The 20,968-nt window shown below is 29.7% G+C and overlaps 1 protein-coding gene across 2 annotated transcripts in view; it reads right to left on the reverse strand.

The window, feature by feature from the left end:
• Positions 1-20,968, reverse strand: part of sdk (sidekick cell adhesion molecule) — a 372,487-nt gene that overhangs the window by 126,654 nt on the left and 224,865 nt on the right. For both annotated transcript variants that reach the window (XM_014433298.3, XM_014433297.3), the window contains exon 2: positions 17,528-17,623. In XM_014433298.3, coding sequence (XP_014288784.1) covers positions 17,528-17,623 — 96 coding nt within the window. The remainder of the gene's footprint in view (positions 1-17,527; positions 17,624-20,968) is intronic.

The following is a 20,968-nucleotide window of genomic DNA, read 5'->3' on the forward strand; positions in this document are numbered from 1 at the left end:
ATAACACAACATAAGAAAAATGTAGGTTGGTACTTAAAATACTTATTATTGGTACTATGTATAAGGTATAAGTTATACATAGTACCAATAATAAGTATTTTAAGTACCAACCTACATTTTTCTATAATTGTGTTATGTAACGTGAATAATGGCGTATTTTTATGCAAAAAACTCAATTTAACATTATTATTCAGTTGACATTACATCAAGAGCAAGAAGCTGCGCCATCTGTGGGCAAGACTAATTACCAGATGCCAGAAAACCAGAATTCAACAAAACAATGTCCCAAAAAAAGTGAAACAACAGAAGAGCTCAGAATCAGATTTGCATGCAAAAAAACAATTCAGAGAGCAAGTAAATTTACACCAGCGGAAGGAGAAAGAGTGATTGATTCTTTATTAACATAAATTTCTCCTATTCGATAGTTAAAATTTAACCGACCACAACTAAGTTAAATTGTAACATGTTTGGCAAAACTCTTATATTTATTTTTTCCAAATGTATAATCAAGAATTAAAAGCCTTATTTGTATTTATAATGGTTAATTGAATGTATACTCTTAATACACAGTCCATCTCTCAATTTATATCTCCATAGACAGAGATTATTAGAATTAAAACAATATATTAGTCAATATTTTTTTAAGAATTGTCATTTTACATCAGATTAAGGGATAGAGTTACTACTATATCACTATTAAGTAAAGATAGTCTTGAATTTTTCGCACATCTCCTTCTTTATTGGACAAGTTAATTCAAATAAGTAGAAATATTTTCCACTATAAATGATTACTGATCACCAAAAAAAAAAAAAAAAAAAAAATAGAACACAACTTATGGCTATTTGCAAGTTTTCTCTGAGTCTAGCTATTTCAAACCACTATAATTTGATTATAGTTGTACATGACTATTACATCAAAAATTAAGAAATAATATTAAAACTCGAAGATTAAAACAATAAGTCACATCAACTAAACGAATTTAATCCTTAGCAGAAGGAATCAGTGCCTATAAAGGAGAGAAAATATGAAGCCCTAAATCCGTACCGGGAGCGCGGATATGAGAGGTAGTTCTCTTCCAAAAAGACATCTATCCGCCGGAGATCCCTCAGCATTCGGCTGACGGGGATTCATCATTTTCCTCCTCAGGCTCAATCCTTTCCTAAATCCAATCCTTGGATCTGAAAGGAGCCCGGAGAGGTCCAGCTGTAATAGGCTCCAGAGAAGCATACGACTACACGAGCCTGCCTGTTGCTGGGACATCAGTAAGCAGACCATCCTGTCGCCCCCCTTCGGAATACTAATGACTGTACTGTCTGTCCCAGCTTTCTCACGATTTCAATCTACCGCTGTCAATAGCAACCCATGCACCCATCTAAACGCCATTATAATACAGTCCTTCAATTTTTTCCAGGATGAAATTTTAAATATTTAGGGGAGGCCGTTATGACAACGGAACAGCTTTGCGTTGGAGGTGTTTCATTGAGATTTTATCCTACGAGATGTTTAATTCGTTATTTGTGAAGCTGGAAAATGTGGATTTTTTCTTAGTTATTGATCTTGATTATTTGGCACATCAGCTTATGCCATGCCTACGTGCCAAATACCATAATTTGATAATTATAAATCAATTATCTTAATTATTTGTAAGGACAAAGTAAAGTTTTATTGCGTTAACACTTACTTTCTTCAAGCTAATATTTTCGTAAATGATAAAAAGATAACGCCTAACGTAGTACTAATAAACACAAATAAGTGAAGCTAACTTTATTTTCATTATTACTCCACCCCCTGACCATCTTCTACTCACATTGAATCTACCATCAACAATAAACGCATCATTATTTTCGCTATCTAATGGTTACGGTTTTTACTGGAACTATAACAGTAAACTTGTAATTAATTACTACTATCTCATCTTGACAAGACACTTTGTTATCTTTTATACATACCTCCAGTTTGTAAAGTGCTAAAGGAAAGTAAAATACCAAATCACAGCTACAAAATACTGGAGCAAGAAAAAACAGGAATATGAAATAGCGGTAAACATCACTTTAAAGCCACTATCCTTTGGAAAGTCCAGATTGTAAATTTTATGTTTGCTTGAACTCAACGTTCTCATGTTCATGAACAAATAAGGGGGATAGGTAAACCAGTGGCGCCTTAGACAGGTACGTCTGATGCTGCCGTACAAGACATCGCTCTTGAATGAGTGTCGCTTTAAGAAAAAAAATAATAAAACAAAGTTCAAAGTTCAGTCTAACATTATAAAACATAATAAAAACAATTATGGACAACTATAATACAAAAATAAGCTACTATGGTGCACAGGTTGGTGAATATTACATTGACAAAGTTTCCCTACTCTCCTAGGTACTGAAGCAAATTTAAAAGTTAAAAATTACTATAATAATAGTACAATTACCTAAATTACCCTAAAAGTACAATAATAATAGTTAAGAAATGGGGGATACAGGAGGGGTGGGGATGAAGTATACATTACTGAGACATGTTTGATTTATTTTATTTTATATGTTTTCCTAAAAATTGCTACATTGAAAAATATATAACCCTTAGCCATTAGTGTACTATTCATTTGAAGGCGTTAGTGAAATTATATAAATAAATATATAAAAGAAGCCTATGTTTTGTCATACAATCAATAATTATTGATCATATAAGGGCATTATCAACGGGAACATTAGACAGCAAGAAAAGAATCCTGATCAGGTTACGAAAAACCACAGCTTCTAGAATTACAACCAAATGTTTTCGTCACAGAAAGCCGAAAATATTCGCATATAATAGATAATAAAAAGCTTAAAGCGAGTCTACAATTAAATTATCCATTTTAATTCAATATAAATTTATATTTTTAAACTACACATAATACGGACACATTCAGTTCATCTAACGTGTAAGGTATTCCATAACGGATTTATCAGATTAAATTAGCTATAACACTGCTGTTTTGGGGCATTTTTGTCGAAAAACTACTAGCCAGTTATATTCTCCCAACTTCAAAATCCCAGATCTCAGTTACTTTTTTGCCTATTTTCGAAAAATAAGATACCAAGCAATAACAAAATAGACATTATTACTTGTTTATTTTGATTGGTTTTGGTAAACTCATCTGTTTTACAGATAATTAAAATTCAAGCTCAAAAATGTGAAAAATTTTAGAATTTTCATCCGCAAAATCGAAAGTGTTCATAAAAACTAATGACAATTTTTTAATATACAAAGAACACCTTTCTGCTAATTATTTTTTTCTTTTAATTTAAAATATTTTTTGTAAGCAATGTAGATCCATGTTTATAAATACCAAAATAAGTAATTTTTGATCCTAGGAATATATATATGTATATATTTATCGGTTATGCAAGTAAGTGAATTTGTCAAGATCACGCTCAAGAATTAAGGGTACCCACTTTATGGGTCTAGATGGACCCCAGGAGGGCACCATAACACACAGGGTTGACTCATGGCTTCAGTAATAGAATAAATAATTATCTGCCATGGGAGATATTTGTTTATAAAACAGTACCCTGTAGATACTCCTGCCCATCCCCGTGTATCAGGAATGACATAAAAAAAGGGGGGTGCATCACTGTCCAAGACAAGGGAATATACCCTATATGCAACGTAATATTTAACACTACTTATTACAGCCTTGTGACAATCTGTAAACAGTAATACAAAAAAAAACCTGTCCTAAATAAAATAATTATAATTACAATAAATAAATAATAAAATTTTCCAATTAATATATATGGCAGTCATATTTAAGATCTGAAAGTAACTAGAGTGGATCAGTATTTCAGACGTTTTCAGTGGTTTTTCTATTTGGTTAGGGATATACTTTCTTCTCGATAAATTAAAAAAAATTTTTTTTTTTTACAAAATTCCTTAAAATAGAGGATTTCATAACTGTCAGAATTGAAAAACCATTTCAATTTGTGCAAAATTTAACAAATTCCTTCTTCAATCAACTTATTCCTTTGGGAATACCTCGAGGATAGCTAAACTTATGTAATTACTTTTTAGTTTAAAGTTTAGTATAAGTTCAATACAAATAAAACGTGAGCTCCGTCACCTATTTATTAATTATAAACTATACTAAATAACCAGAAATCATTAAGATGTCATTGAGGCCTCATTAAAATGCGCATATTTAGAAAAATGAGCTTTTTAAGAAAATGCAATTACCTGAAACAGATGAGGCTATGAAAAAAATGAGTTAATCCGAGTCATATATTCATTCTCTCAACTTTTATATTATAACTGTATTTATTTCTTAAAATAGAGGATGAAAGTAACCAAAAAAGAAAAAAATGTTCACAAAGTTACAATATGAAAATATTATTGTAAACAAGTGATTTAAACAATTGATTTCAATGTGGTATAGTACACTTCTAAGGCATAAACATGTGCATTAACTGTCCATTAGATTGTAAAATTAGCCCATACATCACAATGATTGAAAATGTATAAAATGGTCGATATACCCACAAATTTCTGGGTAGGGCCGAATGATTGATGATTGGCAAAACATGGTTTTGAAATAGTTCCCATTGGATGTCAGTTTGAATAATAGGACCCAATTGGCTATCTGATATCCTCTGGATTCACCATATCTAGACAGTGTGTCCAAGAGATCGGTAATCAGTATTGAATACCCAACAGTGTAGTGTTAGCCATCGTTGGGTCTCTGCGCACTCATCATCAATCTACTCTGGGCATAATTAATTTACCATTGACTAAAGTTTATTTTAGATTATTATAAAAAAAAAAAAAAAAAAGAAAAGTTTTTGTCAAAGTTTAAGTTTCTAATACCCCATAAACATATTGGGTACTAGAAATCTAATACGCAATATGCCCTTGGACTAGTCTTCCTGGACAAAAAAAAATCTCATTTAGTCTTAATCTCAAGTGTTCAGACCACTGGTTTCAAAAAAATCAATCAAGGAACCAATCATCATGACTCATCAACCGCGATCACGTCAAAGACCTCCCTCCTCAATCCTAAAAATCATAAACTTTGTTTTCTATCATAAATGGATGGGGAGTGGGATGGAATAGAGGTAAGGCTCTATTACCAACTCCAAGGGGCGGGTTCGAATCCGGTTATGGCCTGTTCTACCTTGAAGTTTCCACTTTGTGGGTCTGCCACAGAAATAAAAGTCCACCCCCCAGGCCGGATTCAAACCGACGCCACTACAGTCATGAGTCAGCATTTTAACTACCTCAGGTACAAACGGCCCATTTATTTCGTAACCATACGTTTTTACCCTTGTATTTTTACTTTAACCTATTCAAATGACATTTCATCATATAAAGGCGAATAGAACTAAAATTTTAAGAAAATTATATATAGTCATAGGAATAAGTTGGTTTATATCATATGTAGGTATATACCATTTATATAGGAGTAGGTTTATTAGTTATTGCAATTATTAACTTGAAAATTTTTAATTATTTAATAATAGTTGACTGGATCTCCACAGCTACAAACGACCTAACCATTTCCTCCTCCTGTAGAATATATATATTAGATACTAAAAAGTTAATTTTGCGATTAGTTATTAAGTCATATATTAGATAAAAACACTGTTTCATTCATTTGCCATCTTTCACGGTTACACATTACAGGCTACCAATGCCTTTATTACGCTCTCGACTAGAGTATGTTTTTTTTCTACAAATTGAAAAGTTTATTCCCTGTTCACTGTTTAGTACAAGTATACTTTCTGCTTTCTGATAACCAAAAATGTCCCACAGTAAAAATATCATATTTTATCACAAAATGCATCTTGGACAATTTAACAGACTTCACCATAAGATGTGTTTTTTTAAAAATTTCCCTTGAAGAGGCTGAGTGGCAAACCTAAAAAAAATTATAGATTTGTAGATAAAAAAAAATCTCCCTTTTTTATTTTAAATTTTTTTCTCAAATTTTTCCCGCATCCAATCCTTACAATCCAAAATCCTACGCAAAATCCTTGATGCTCCTTATTACGTTACAAATAAACTCATTCGCAAAGACCTTAACGTCCCATTGGTTGCAGAATTGACCCAAAATAGATATGCGTATTTTCATTCCAAACTCCTTAACCATCTTAACCCATTAATTCTTAATCTTTCATCCTTAACAATCCCTGATAATCCTCCAAGGCGTCTGAAAATAAGATGGCTACGGGACCTTCAAATTTAAATTAATGTTTGAAGTACCACCGATGGATAGTTCCTTTTCAAGATTTTCAAGTGTATATGAAACATACAACATATTTACTTATTGTATTATTTTGTACAGTTGTAAATTACATTAAACAAATAAAAAAAATTTTCTCGGTACCATGGTAACCTTTTCGATGTCGTGACTATTTTTAGCATCACGGATAAATGAGAAATTAAATAAACCTATTGTCTAAGAAATTCAGGCTATTTTAATTTTCTTTTTTGTGACAAGTCCTGAAAAGTCCTCCTACCCAAAGAGAGTGATAGGAGCGCACATTAGATGAAATTTAAGATTTATTTAATTAATATTTAAAAATTTGTAAATTAATTCGTTAATGTGTTTTTTATTGCTTAGTTAATAACCTTTAAGAATAATAAGAAAATACACAAAAACTAATTCACTTTATTTGATTTAATGGAACTTTAAGTAAAAATGTGAAAGTGCGGAAATCTCTTAAAATTATTACTTAAAACTCTTGACTTATTGATCAACCACTATTTTGACTATGAAGTAAGAAGCAGATACATCGCAAGGTGGAACCATTTACCTAGTAAATGTAACCTAATGCATCATAAAATGTTTAAAAAGATTATGTTGCGATTTTTATTGGGATTGAATAAATCCACTGTTTCTTCATCGAGGTCAGGATAAACTAGTTAATAGCTTAATGGTTATGTGTCATAAACAAGTATGATATTTTTAATTAATCATAAGCAAATTCAACGTACTTTTACCATTACTACCCTTCAGTGTGTTTTAATATTGAAATAATCCGACTACCCTACAGATAATTGCAGGAAACATTGATACCTAATTTCATTTGTCTGACGGAATGGCCACTATGCGTGTTTGAAAAGAGATAGTTACTGTGCATTCTATTACCTGTCACGAAGAGAAAACCGAATTGGCCATTTATGAACTATCAGCTAAAATGGATTAGAGTAGCGATTCTCTGAACGAAATGTGACGTTAAAAGTAATTTTGAAACATTACTGTTCCGTTACAATCCATAAATACAATCCCATAAATGTTCCCGACAATATTTGTACAGATCGTTGTTATAGATCTATTGAATATATGTAATAAGAAAAATATTCTTCTAGGAAGTATAATATAATCATTTTCATAAAAATGATTATATTATACATCAAATCATAAGATTTGTTTAGAGTACATAAAAAAAAAAAAAATGCAAATTTTGACTCGAATCTAAATATTGACAAAAAGTAGCGTGCAGGGACTAGACCCTTCACGCATTTTTATAAAATTCAAACAACCACTAATATTTCCCAAAAATCCCTTCAACTTTTTAACTAAAAATTTAGAGGATCGGTAAAGTTTCTTAAATTACAAGATTTTTCTCTAACCATGGTGGTTCTAGGTATTGTAGAACCAAAGTTATCAGCAAAAAGATATTTTTTTTTTAAACTTAAAAATTTTTACTGAGGCTCCGTATGTCAGAAGTGACTTGAAAGGGGATGTTAATTGCAACTTAAGTAAATAAGCAAAATTATTGAAGGCTTTTTTATTTTTTATTAATCTGTGGTGTTCTTGGCAGAAAAACTTCGTCATTACCGCGTCGATAAACCCTAAAATATGAATTTATATTAATTAAATTAAATCTGTACCACTACAACCCATGAAGGGTCAGAGGTTCAGTACTTTGTAAAGAAGTACTGTTATTAGACCAACGGTTGTGCAAGGAGGTGATTTGGTCAGAATCACGCTCGACCACCAGATTTTTACACAATTAAGGGTAACCAACCCTCCTGTAAACAATACCTCACTCCTGAATTTATATAGCAACATAAAAATTTAAAAAAAACAAAAAACATTTGTTCATAATTTTCACTTTCCTTTTTTTTTTTCTAAAATCACAAAAAGATCCTTATACTTCAACAAGAGCTCACTAATCAACAAAAACCGTAAGGACCTATGTAGTTTAGTAACTGAATGCGCGCACCGCCCCAAATTTTTAATTCGAGAGTAAAGTTTGTAAATACTATTGTTGTGTTGCACAACATTTTTTTCACCAATAACATAATTTAAAAAAATAGAAAGAATTGAAATTTTAGAATTATGTAATAGTATCAATTTTCTAATGGTTTCACAAATTTTAATGTTTAAAAGGGAATTTTTAAAATTTAACTGAGAGATTTTTCATTATAATAAAATGTTGAACTTCTCCTTAATCCTCAAATCATATAAATTTATTTATTTTTTCAAAAAAAAATTTAAAAACAATGAATTTAAGAATATGGATCTGCTACATTACAATTGTGGTTTCGTTCAAATTAATAAATATAACTTCACTCAGTAATATAAAACCTCATACGTGAGTATACAATAATAAAATAATTGAACAGATGAATGAAACCATTGTTGGCCGGGCTATAATTAAAGGCAAAGCAGAGGGAGAGGAAAGGAAGTAAACACCCACAGGTACTCCCACTCGAATACCACTTATTAGGAACTTTCAGAAAGGACATGGTACACTCTCCAAGTTCCAATTTCAGGTCTCAACACCACCGCAAGGGTCGATGTAGTACGCGAGCTCATGTAGTTGGCATAAGTTTAATTAGCGTTTCGTCGAGTTCCTCTGAGGAGAAAAATAGCTACTCTGAGTGTGCTGAGAGTAGTTACTCTCTCCAAACCCTGAGAGGAGACATCCATCTGAGGGACATAAAACTAAAAAGAAAATGTTTAAAGCAGAAGCTCATTCGTCCCGGCAGACACTGCTATAGTTCTGGATCTCTTGTTCACAGTCTGGGTCCTTTTCTTCATGGGCCCGGTAAGAGGTAAGAGAGATGGAGGGTGAAAAAAAAACAACGACGGAAAACAAGAGGCCTGACGAATCGGGAAGTGGTGCTCGTCTCCGTGACATTTAATTACCAGACCTGATCAATGCTTCAATTTTTTTTATTTTTAGGAAACAATAGAAAATGCACTGTTGCGCACAGATTTTATTTTTAATCCTAGAATGAGTAAATTTTATTAACCTGCTGTAAAAAAATTAAGATTATCATTAATTTGCCAGTAGTATAAAAATTATGTTCATAGCCCTTATGAATTTTAAATTTACATACATTTCAGTACTGTATAAACAGTATATTTAATGGAGTAGTATTCAGTCTACAAGTAATACATTGAACATTACACTATTCCTAATATTACATAATGAGCATACAAATAATTTGTATAAGTGCAGCGGTGATAATCCATATTTTATTATTCTCTATAAAAGAGTAGTTAAATTCATAAAATTAAACTATTAATTGTTTCATAATTAATTAAATTAAATAATTGGTTTTGACAAATACTGAGAGTAAATTTTCAAATCTTAACAGACATCTATATTATAATATTTTGTGGAATGTGTTTTTGTGTCAAACAAATGACTACTGAAAAATAATCTATTGAACATTTAGCGAAAAGTGTTCTTTAATTTTGGCTAAACCAATAACAATGATTGTATTTTAATTAAAATTTCGAAGGGAAAAATAGAGTAAATAAACTTATCAGTAAATAAATAAATAAAATTATCATTGCTTAAAAAGAGATTAGAATTTTAAAGAAACGAAAAAGAAATAGTTTTAAGTGAATTTAACAACCATTCCACCAGATTAAATTTTACCATAGTATTCGAAATAGGAAACAAAATTATAGACCAACACTCTCAGAGTGGATATAAAAAATCTTAAACAAAAGCCGATTACGCAATTACATACAAAAACACAGGCACTTTATCCAAACTTTACACCAAGACAAACAATACATAGATTTAAACATACGCACCAATAATCGTACCATTAGGTAATCAAAAAACTATTTTAAGCAAAATCTAAAAGAAATAATCACTATATAAAACTTGGCCTATTAACAAGAAATCAGATGTATAAAATTTAAATTCATGTTACCACTAACTGATAAACACATAAGACATAATTACCAACACTAAATATAAATGAACTAGAAACAAAACAGAAAAAACGGACAGACTAACTGTTAAAAAGAACGGTTAGACTTTGGAAAACCAAAAAAAAACCTACATTTACCTTTACCCATTTCACCTCTTTTCAGTTATGGCACAAAACTTGAGTTCAACAATATAGAACACATTGTATAGACAAATATAAGTAATGTTTTAATTTTAATAGTTTTTAATCTTAAATTATACTCTATACAATGCAGTTTTTTAATAATTAGTTTATAAAATTCTTTGTTCTAAAAAACGTTTTTTTCATTGTAGGCTAAGACTATGCAATCACAATAAAGTTGCACAATATATAGTTGTACTGATCCTCAAAACCCACAACATATACATACATTAAATTTATTTAGTTATATTATAATATGGCTACTAACATACCCAGCCTCTCACACAGGATATTAACCTTAGCATTAAATGCTGTAAAAAATCGATAGCTGACTCAGAGATCGATACAGGTGAACGCTTCAGTTAGCACCAGTTACAGCCAGATATAACAACCCAGTTCTTCTTATAGCCCCAATTGCTCTCAATTAATTATAAAACATGCTAATACGTAACGATTCTGCCAAAAGGAATAACAGAAAAGTATTTTAAAAATAAGTACATACCTTCCAATAAACCATCAATATTAGAAAAAAATCTGATGAGTAATACAAACTACTACATTTTCAAAAATTATATAAAAACCTTAAACATAGATATAATTATGTATAAAAGACCAATGGAAATCAAATTCGTATCTTTATAATTTTCAGGAATGTCAGAAAAATATAAAGAAAACTAATCATTTAAGTTTTAATTTTAATTTTTGTATTTAAAGGATGAAATGAAAAGACTGTATGTCGATTCCGACTATCACACCAATCACTAGCTAGACCAACGGTTTAAACTTCCAATTTATTACAAAAACTATTCTATACGACTATAATAAGGCCAATCTGGACATACGGAGTTGAGCTTTGTGGCTCTACTAAACCTTCGAATTCCTCTCGTATCCAATCCTTACAATCCAAAATCCTTCGTAAAATTCTCAATGCTCCTTACTTTGACACAAATAAAATCATCCACAAAGACCTAAATGTTCCATATGTAACCGATCGAGTCCGAATCAGATATCAATTCTTCCATTATAAACTCCCTAACCACTAAAACCCACTAGTTTCTAACCTAGCTTCCTCATTCATTCCTTATAATCCTCTCAGGCGCCTGAAAAGAAGATGGCCTCGAGACCTTTTAATGTAAAAATGTTTTTTAGAGAAGAACCAATGGGTAGTTTCTTTACATGTCAGTATCATAGCATTAATGATCTTACTTCGAATTTACTAGATGTATTATTAAGTACAGCTCTATGTGTCAATAAATAAAATATTGAATTACCAGGCTAGCTTAAATTAATATTTAATTGGTAAATTTTTATTTATCAACTTATTTCCTAGTCACTGCATCTCAGGAATTTACAAAAAGATAAAGATAAAGAGAGTTTCCATCTTTGCCAATGTTGGTCCAATTTAGATTATGTTTTTCTTGTTTTATAGAGACAAATATTTTTCGGATTTTTTTTTTAACGTTAAGAGAACCAACACAAATTATTTAAACTTCTAAGACTTATTTAATGAAGTGATATACTTTTCATCAGATCCAGACAAATTCGTTCTACTGCGTCTAAGTAAGTTTCAATTAAAACAAGTGTTTTATTTTTTTAATAATGAATTTATTAGAGTCCTTACCAATGGATAGTTTCTCTACACGCCTGTATCACTCCATAATAACATACATCAAATTTATAATTATGCACAGTTGTAATTTCCAATAAAGATAATAAAAATAATAAATTATCGAAAAATTCCCGGACTTTTTCGAGAATTACACATTAATACCAATCAATAAAATAACTTTCCCTGGTTTACCACGTCTGTTCACATCCTACAAATAATAAAGAAATTAAATTAATTTTTATTTCTGAATCTCTTCCATACATCAGTGTTTTGAAAAATTATTTATTCCTCAATAATATTACACATATGTAACAATTTATTGATTAATAGTTTGTTTTTTTACTTCAATATTCTATGATAAATCATCATTATATAAAAAAAGCGATAAAAAATAACTTTTATAAAAAAAACAAAAAAAAACAATAACAACCAGAATCTTTCATCCGAGAAAACAATAAACAGTGCTAAAATGACAGAGGTTCGAAAAGACAGAATTATATTTGATACAATGACAAGTAAGGAGGTAGCTAGAACTCAGTATGTCCACCTAGTGAGTATGGACTGGATTACAGTGTATCTAATCGAACCGTGATGAATCGAGCGTGATAGTTACCACACTGTCTGCAATAAGACCTAATACACTACTTTGTCGTTTCATTATATCACATGAGGAAAATGTCAGAAACGAGATTCGTGAAGATTATTAGAAACGACCTAGATAAGCCACAGACATTTTTTATATCACAATTGAACAATAATATCTTAACTTATCATTATAATAAATTATTACTATAACATAGAATATATAACAAGTTTTTATAATATATTTACGTTGAATTCAAGTTCTAGAAGTTTTTAATTTCACTTACCTATACATGGAATATGCAGTAAGGGAAAGTACGAAACGAAATTTCGACGGTAATACACGTTCTGAGGTCCTAATAATTAAGTTTCGCAAAATGGCCAGTGTGTGTCGTGTGTTAATGACCTAAATTAATGACTAAAACGAAAAATCTTACGAAACTTTAATTATATATTGAAGAAGAATATGTGCCTGGTGTGAAACAGAAATTTATCCGGAAGTGCCACTTTATAGAATCGATTTTTCACATTTTTTTTTCGATTTTCTCAAAAATAGCTAGAACGACGACTTTGATTAAACTCGGCATTTCAATTTATAATTAATTAAATAAAATGATGTTTCATCTCAGCTAGATCCTATTCTCACTTAAATAGTCTGACAGGGATTAAATTACGAATTAAAAAAAAAAATACTTCTCTAAAATACCTCTGATTTTGATTATTTAAAAAAAAAATTACAGTTTTAATTGTTGGATTTATAAACAATATATAAGTCCAAAAAATTACGAATAAATAAATGAGAAAGATAGACATATTCGAATCGTATGGGAAATGTCGAGACAATTCCAGCAATTAAGATTGCATTACGGATCATCTTTTGGTAAAATGTTGCATTTTTTTTTGCAGGAAAAAATTATATAATCGTTATTCCAACTTTTAGAAATCCTAAAATAAGAATACTTATAGCTATTTAAAAATAATTTTTGCCTTTCCGGTTTTTATCGCCTAAATTGGAAAAATTCAACAAGAGCCCATTAATATATTAATATTACCTGTCATTCATTAACCTGTAACATGCATATAATACATAAATTTCCCCCATGACAAGGTTTGCTGTTAGCCTTAGGCGATCGGAAACTCTGTAACATATCAAAACCACGACGTTCTGAACGTCTCCAGGTGAGGTCTGCAGCAGGCAGCTCACCCCCTCATCTCTATGGATACGTAAGGATTCCACTGCCAACATCATTAACAGAATAATTCATCTCCTCTTGGAATAATACTGAACTAGATTTCATAACTGTAAAATTGCAAGGTAAAATTAAAAAAAAAAAAAAATGATTCCTCACTATAACAACAATGTTTTATTTAAGACTATTGTTCACACACATTGAAAACTAAAATCCTGACAGCCAAGATGGGTATAAATAGTATTTAGAATAATATAATGGGGGTGCGGTCAATGAAAAGAAATAAGTAAAACTTATTTATTACTTCCAACGTTTCGGTAGAATTTCAAGCCTTTATCAGGGCTAAGAACAAAAACAAGATAAAAACTATAATAAATAAAAATAATTACAGAATGATTAAAAAATAAGAAAACACCTAATATTATAGATACATAAACAGTGTTGAACGATATAAAAGATAAGGAAGAAATAAAATATATACATTATATTTTATTTCTTACATATTTCATTAGTAACATATATTTTCTTTCTCATTTATTTCCATTACTTTAATTTTTAAATTATTATCATTAAATTAAAATATTAATATTTTTTATTCCTTAATATTATCTTTAATTTTATGTTTTATTTCTTTAATCCTGTTATTATACTTATATATTTAATTGTCCACATATACGTTTTATTTCCCACTTTTTTCATTATTTTAAATAATTTTAATTTCTTACTTATATTTGTTAACTAGGTTTTCATATGTATTTTTTTTCTTTCCTCTTACTTAATTTTTTTTTTTTTATTACTTTTCTCATACAGCCTTTAGTTTAGTTTTATCATACAGCCTATCTGGACTTACGGAGTTGGGGGTCCACTAAACCATCCAATTCCTTTCGTATCCAATCCTTACAGTCCGAAATCCTTAATGCTCCTAACTTTTTCACAAATCAAACCATCCATCAGAACTTCAATGTTCCATATGTTGCCGAACATAATAAATCTTTACACAATAAATTTCCCAACTACCCAAACTCACTTGTAAACTGGTTTCTCCTTTATTACCTGATCATCCTTTAAGGCGTATAAAAGATCGTCTCCTCTAGAAATGTTATTAGAGTTCTATCAATGGTTGAATTCTCCATATGTATGTATAATATACATATGTATTGTATTGTATTCTCCATATGTATTGTATAACTAACAATAATTTTGTAAAACTGTATTGTCTAAATAGACAACCAGTAGATTGTAAAAACATTGACATACCCAATCTGATCTACCAATGCCGGTATTGGGTATTAGTATAGATTATACAAATATGGAATACGTAAATAAAGATACTTTTTCAATTCAGTTCAAAACTAAAGAAACTCAGGAAAAAATCGAGTTATTTAACAGAAATCTATTACATAATGAGTTGTTAAGAAAGAAAATATCCACGAATTACAGCGGCAGTTACAGCAGCAGTTTCAGCCACTGTCATGGTGTAAACTATATGATGATTGCCTTAACATTAGTATTTCGCTTTATGGCACATACTACCATTTTATTCTGCAGCCACAACAGTTCTTTACCTAATGCAGGACACTAAATACATCGACAATAAAAAAATTCATTTTCGAAAAACTTTCACTTTTTTGACGGGGTATGTTATGGCATTCTTCTACATTTTTAAGATCATATCCTATACTCTTTATTTGATATTTAAATTATAAATATAAAGGTTAAACAAACAAATGACCAATTAGGTATACCAGTCTAAACAATATTTATTACAGTTCTCCTAATCACAAAAACCCATATGTTTTGTATTTTCGTCTGTTTGTGACAACGTACACATTATCTGTGTGATGGTACCCAAGAGACTATTTTTTCATTTAGGACGACCGATAACACATTTTTTAGGTTAAAAAATGATTAATGGGTTACAGACGAATATATCGCTAGTTTAAGGATACCCAAACCTTGTCAAAAATTATCTTTTAAAAGGTTAGAATGTTGGTGAGTGTATATATAAATTTATGTATGCACATTTATATATCGATATTAAGGGAAAAAAGCCGAATCTTAGGAAACTCGAAAATTAGCAAAGTCATTTTAAAAAAAAGATTCAAATTATAATACTATACAAACTTAGATTATAGTTGTGAAAATCAGTTTTATAATTTGAAAACTATACAGACTCAGATTATAATACGATACAAAATTTATAATTTTTCGATTATACCCGTTTTCTTCTTAAGCAGCAATGGATTAAAAATTATCTACATAAAATTATGAATTATAAGAATAATAAATAACATATTATGAATAAAATTTAGTAAAATTAATTATTTATAACTACTAATTACAAATATACTCGTGTATATAGTAGAATGAAAATTTAATTGATTAAAAAAATCACAAAAGTGAGCTAAATCATTTTGCAATCTTATTTTGAAGAAAAATTATTAAATCTCCTTAAAATAGAAAAATATATTCATGGATATAAAGAATGTTACAACAATTAAAAAAAGTCCAGAGGCTGGAAGGATACCCTAAAACTTCAGGAAAACTATAAAAACTAAAATAGTAGAATAAAGGAAAGTTCATTAACAGAAGATTTGTATCAATTCTGTAAGAAATTTAACCCTATATCTTTCTAAATATGACGCAATATAATTTGCCATTTGAAAGTTATGTTGATTATAATAATAATAAAACGATAAATCACAACAAAAAAAAGAAAGTAAAATATACATAAAAAACTGTGAAAAAAAACAACAGAATATCCTGAGAATAGGATAATACTCTGAAACGTTGTAAGATCTTATGCTAATTTAATTAATGAAATAGAATAAAGGTAAGTTAATCAGAAATAAAAACTAGAATATAACGGTGCTTTTCTTGAATAGCGTAAATTTTAGCAAGAAAGGTTTGTTTTTATTTAACTTTAACATATTCCAAAGATAGTACCGTAGATTGCTGTTACTTTCTTTACTGTGGGCTTTATAAAGATTTTTCCGGGGTTATTAGAGTTGTTCTAAATCAATTGCTGTCAACGGTACTTAAAGTACAATTTCTTTTCTTTTTTTTTTGCAGAATTGATTATTCAAGAAATGCAGCTTTATTATTAACTATCAACTTAAAAATAAAACATAAAAATAGAAGATAAATGAACACCAAAAAATTGTTGGAAGTAGGAAAAAAAAAACATAAATAATAAAAAATTGAATATGAAGAAAAAAGAGGAGAATAACATGTGGTCTAAATATTATGATATAAGCTTATCTTCTATATATAATCAAATAGTTCAGGCATGTAAGGAAACATATTTTTAAATTGGAGAAAATATAGTTTGTAATTTAATAAATAGACCACTATGGAGAGAAGTAACTGATTTTTTAAAAATTTAATTATTAAATTAAAATTTTAAAATTGTTAAAAACATATCAAGAAAGGTGGTCGTTGCAGGGCTTCATCTGGGCCGTCGTCTAATAAGCCAAAGAATGAAGAATATTCCAAAAAATCAATTTTTAGTCTAATTTCTTGACGATAGACTTAATGAAATCCTAAAAAGAGGGGCGACACGTTGGTGCTTAATTAATATCTTTGTACTATTTGAATTCCTGTTTGACCATCTTCCTTGATTTTAATTACACACTGTCAATAAACGATCTCATCCCCCACCTCCCCAAAAAAATTACAGTATATCTTTTTTTTTTGTTAAATTTCAATTGATGATGTTTCCCTAATTTCCATCTAAATGACTATTGATTTCACAAACTCAATTAGAAAAAAGAAGAAGGCGAAGTACTGGTATAAAGAAATAATTGGACTCACCTAATGCTTGGCACTGAAGAATTTTCGTCCTCCCTTCACTGACGTAGGTACTCGACGAGGAAGGCTGGGTGATAAACCGCGGCGCTTGAAGACTTTCTGGAATTAAAGAAAATAATAAATGTTAATGAGAGGAAATAGAAGGAAAAAAAGCGAATTAAAGCGGGATGAGGAGATGAAGATCTGGCATCGCGTGTATCTCTGTTGATTAGGGTTAAACATTCTTGTGATGGCGGCCACTCTAGTTGAGTGAGTCCACACCCACGCCCCTATAGCAGAATTGTCTCAAATTTGAAAGAAATTGCCAAAGCCTTTTGTATATTGTTATAACAGCAATTTTTATTACAGAAAATCTAGTGTGGATATAAGAGACACATTAAAAAGACTATTTCATGCTTAACAAAAAAAATGTAGAAGTTAAACAAATATATGAGTCCTTAACAAAATTATATCTTAATTTAATGTAAATTTGTAATATTTCAATTCAACATGTATTATATGTACTGAATACTAGTGGGATTAAGGTAAAATGATAATATTAATTTTTTTAAATATCTTATATGTCAAAAATTAAAATACAATGAAATCATTTTTTTTTCGGCCACCACTCCCATTGGAGTCCTATACTGCCTAACCATGGTTGGGGGTCAAAGTTATTCATTTTTTGGGACCGCCACTCAATGAAAAAAGTCATGCCTCAGGCCGGATTCGAACCGGCACCACCAAGTAACATCAAATTAGTAATACTGTCTTAACCACTGAACTACGGGAGGCCCTTAAATACAATGGTTTATAATTAATATTATTTTTAAAGTACATTTCGGGAATACTGTGTTCCCTTTTAATGCTTACATAATTAATTTTTTTTATAATAAAAAAATATTAGAAACGGACGTAAGGAATCTTTTGCAGACAAAAAACATATAATAATAAAATTATACTAAAACTTGTAGATATCAGCATTCGTAAAGATTTTATTAAAATAATATAAATAAAAAGTTTTTATAGTACAATAAGGACTTTATCACTCTTAAGTGTAATAAATCAAATAAAAGAATGATGATGGATAGAAATAAGTACATTTAAATAAAAGGGTTAGAAGTTACATTTAAAAAGAAAGTGTGAATTAAAAATAATTATGCTTTGTTTTTTTCCTTAATGCAGTATAAGAAATTTAAACAAATTGTAAGAGTAAGAATGCCAGAAGGTGAAAAAACTTAATATAATATTAAAGATGCCTAGATGTGAGGCAAAACTGATACGCTTATGTTTGCTTGTATACCGAAAGTTCAATATAATAAATAAATTTGAGTGTATCATAGGCGATGTTATAATTTTAGTCAATTTACAAAATAGCTCGATACAAATGAAGTTTTTAATGACTGCTCTACTAGCTATTAGTAAATGTTTTTTAAAATAAAGGACACTTCCATCACGGAATAATAAGGACGGGACAGGAAGGGGAAATTCCCTCTTATTATTTTATTTTTAAATGACAGTATAATAATTATTAGGACTAAATTACACAAGATTATTTATTTTTTAAATATTAAGGATAGATTTTGCTAGTTAATTTTATTTGAAGAAGGATTTTTCACCCAATAATTAATAATGTAATAATGCATTTAGGCAGCCTCCACTAGTTTTCATTGCTAGCGGCTCAATTGAATGTTGGGGGGGGGACCCCCTTGGGATAGATTACTTCGTAGTTTACCAGGCGGAGTGTATTTTATATAATTATCCCTCTTTCAAAGAAGTTTATTTTACATTATTCCAACTTTAATTTTCTTAATTTTTCATTCTAATTATTTATTTAAATTTTGTGCCAATATAGTATGAATGAACTCAAGGAAATAAGTGACAGTGGTAAAGCACTTATTTTCCTTAATTAAAAAGGATTGTAATTTTCATTGGGCTTATATTTCACACAAAAATCATCTCTCGCAAAGTGTATGGTACATAGTTTCGAATATTTTAATATTAATAAAAAATAGCCTTAAATAAGAGTTTTCTATAATATTGTAAGATATAGGAATGTTTAAATTCATAACTAGGTAATACGATAATAGTATGGATATTAAAATTTAAACAATAATATGTTACCAGATGCTTGCGACATAACAACAGATGAAATTTTTTTTTTTAATTTGTGGGAGTTCACACACTCCACTAATCTAGGTTACGACTGACGTCAAAGTCTCTTCTCTATTTTTATTCTGTAACGCTACAACCTGTGAAGGGAAAGGGGTGTAGTACTTTGTAAGGAAGTTACTAGACCAACGGTTGTGCAAGGCTGTGGATTTGGCCAGAATCAACCTTGATCACCAGGAAAACGTTAGATATAACTAATAAAACTGACTTATTAAAAATATTTCTACTTTATTTAAAGCATTAATTTATAATCCTGTACCATTTATAATATTATACTCATTACTCTTTAGACTATTTCTAGTATGATATTGTAAAATGAATCTTAATTTTTTTTTCATATTTCTAACATTGCAATCCCGTTTATCCGAAACTTCCGAGTCTTAATTAGACCTTATCCAAAACGTCTTTCTTTTCGTTTTCCTGATCAATAATCAGTCTTATTTCTAATCATGCGTTAATAGTTGACTGTATATTAATATTTGAAGAAGATAGTCGGGGAGTGCGGTCGGCGAATAAACAAAAAACTATTTATTTGTGCAGACTTTTCGACCTGAATTTCAGGTAGCCAGGTAGGTCAGAACCTCTGCCTGAGCTCCATGATGAAGAACTGAAATTCAGGTCGAAACGTCACCAAAAATAGTTTTTGTTTATTTACATTTATTTCCTGACCGCACCCCAACTATCTTCTCCACAAAACTACTTCTAAGATTAAAAAATATTAACTATCTATAAAGAGAAAAAAAAATATACTACTTAATGTAAAAATGAATTATAATTTTAATTACCTACGCATTCATAAAATATTTTAGCATGCTATTATTTTTTTTTTAATTCTTATTTATGAAAAATGGATCGTATCTTACATCCGTTTGATTACTCAAAGTAGTCTATAATCTCAGAATTCCCCTTCTAAGATCAAATATAGAAAATTCTCTTATCATGGTAATCTAAGATATAAAAATGTTAGAGGAGGAATAATGATTATAGAATATACTTAATCACTTACTATTAGAATTAGTAGAAGGAATTCATAATAGAAAAAATGTATTCTTGACTTTTTTTGTTTTAAATGATGAAATATAACAAAGCATTCTAATATAATGACAACACATCAACACATTTTCGGAAGGCTGGAGCGGGCACTCAAGAGACTTGGCCGAGGGGAAGCGTTAATTCTCCGATAAGCATAGTTAACGAACCAATAGAGTGATTAGCTTACAGACTTTGGAGAAACTTCTCAAGTTTAACCAACCCTTCATAATTTTATGGCCGAGAAATGCCTCTTAAAATGTT

Source organism: Halyomorpha halys, unplaced genomic scaffold, assembly GCF_000696795.3.
Source record: "Halyomorpha halys isolate HHAL.00 unplaced genomic scaffold, Hhal_1.1 Scaffold1183.1, whole genome shotgun sequence".
Classification (NCBI taxonomy): domain Eukaryota; kingdom Metazoa; phylum Arthropoda; class Insecta; order Hemiptera; family Pentatomidae; genus Halyomorpha; species Halyomorpha halys.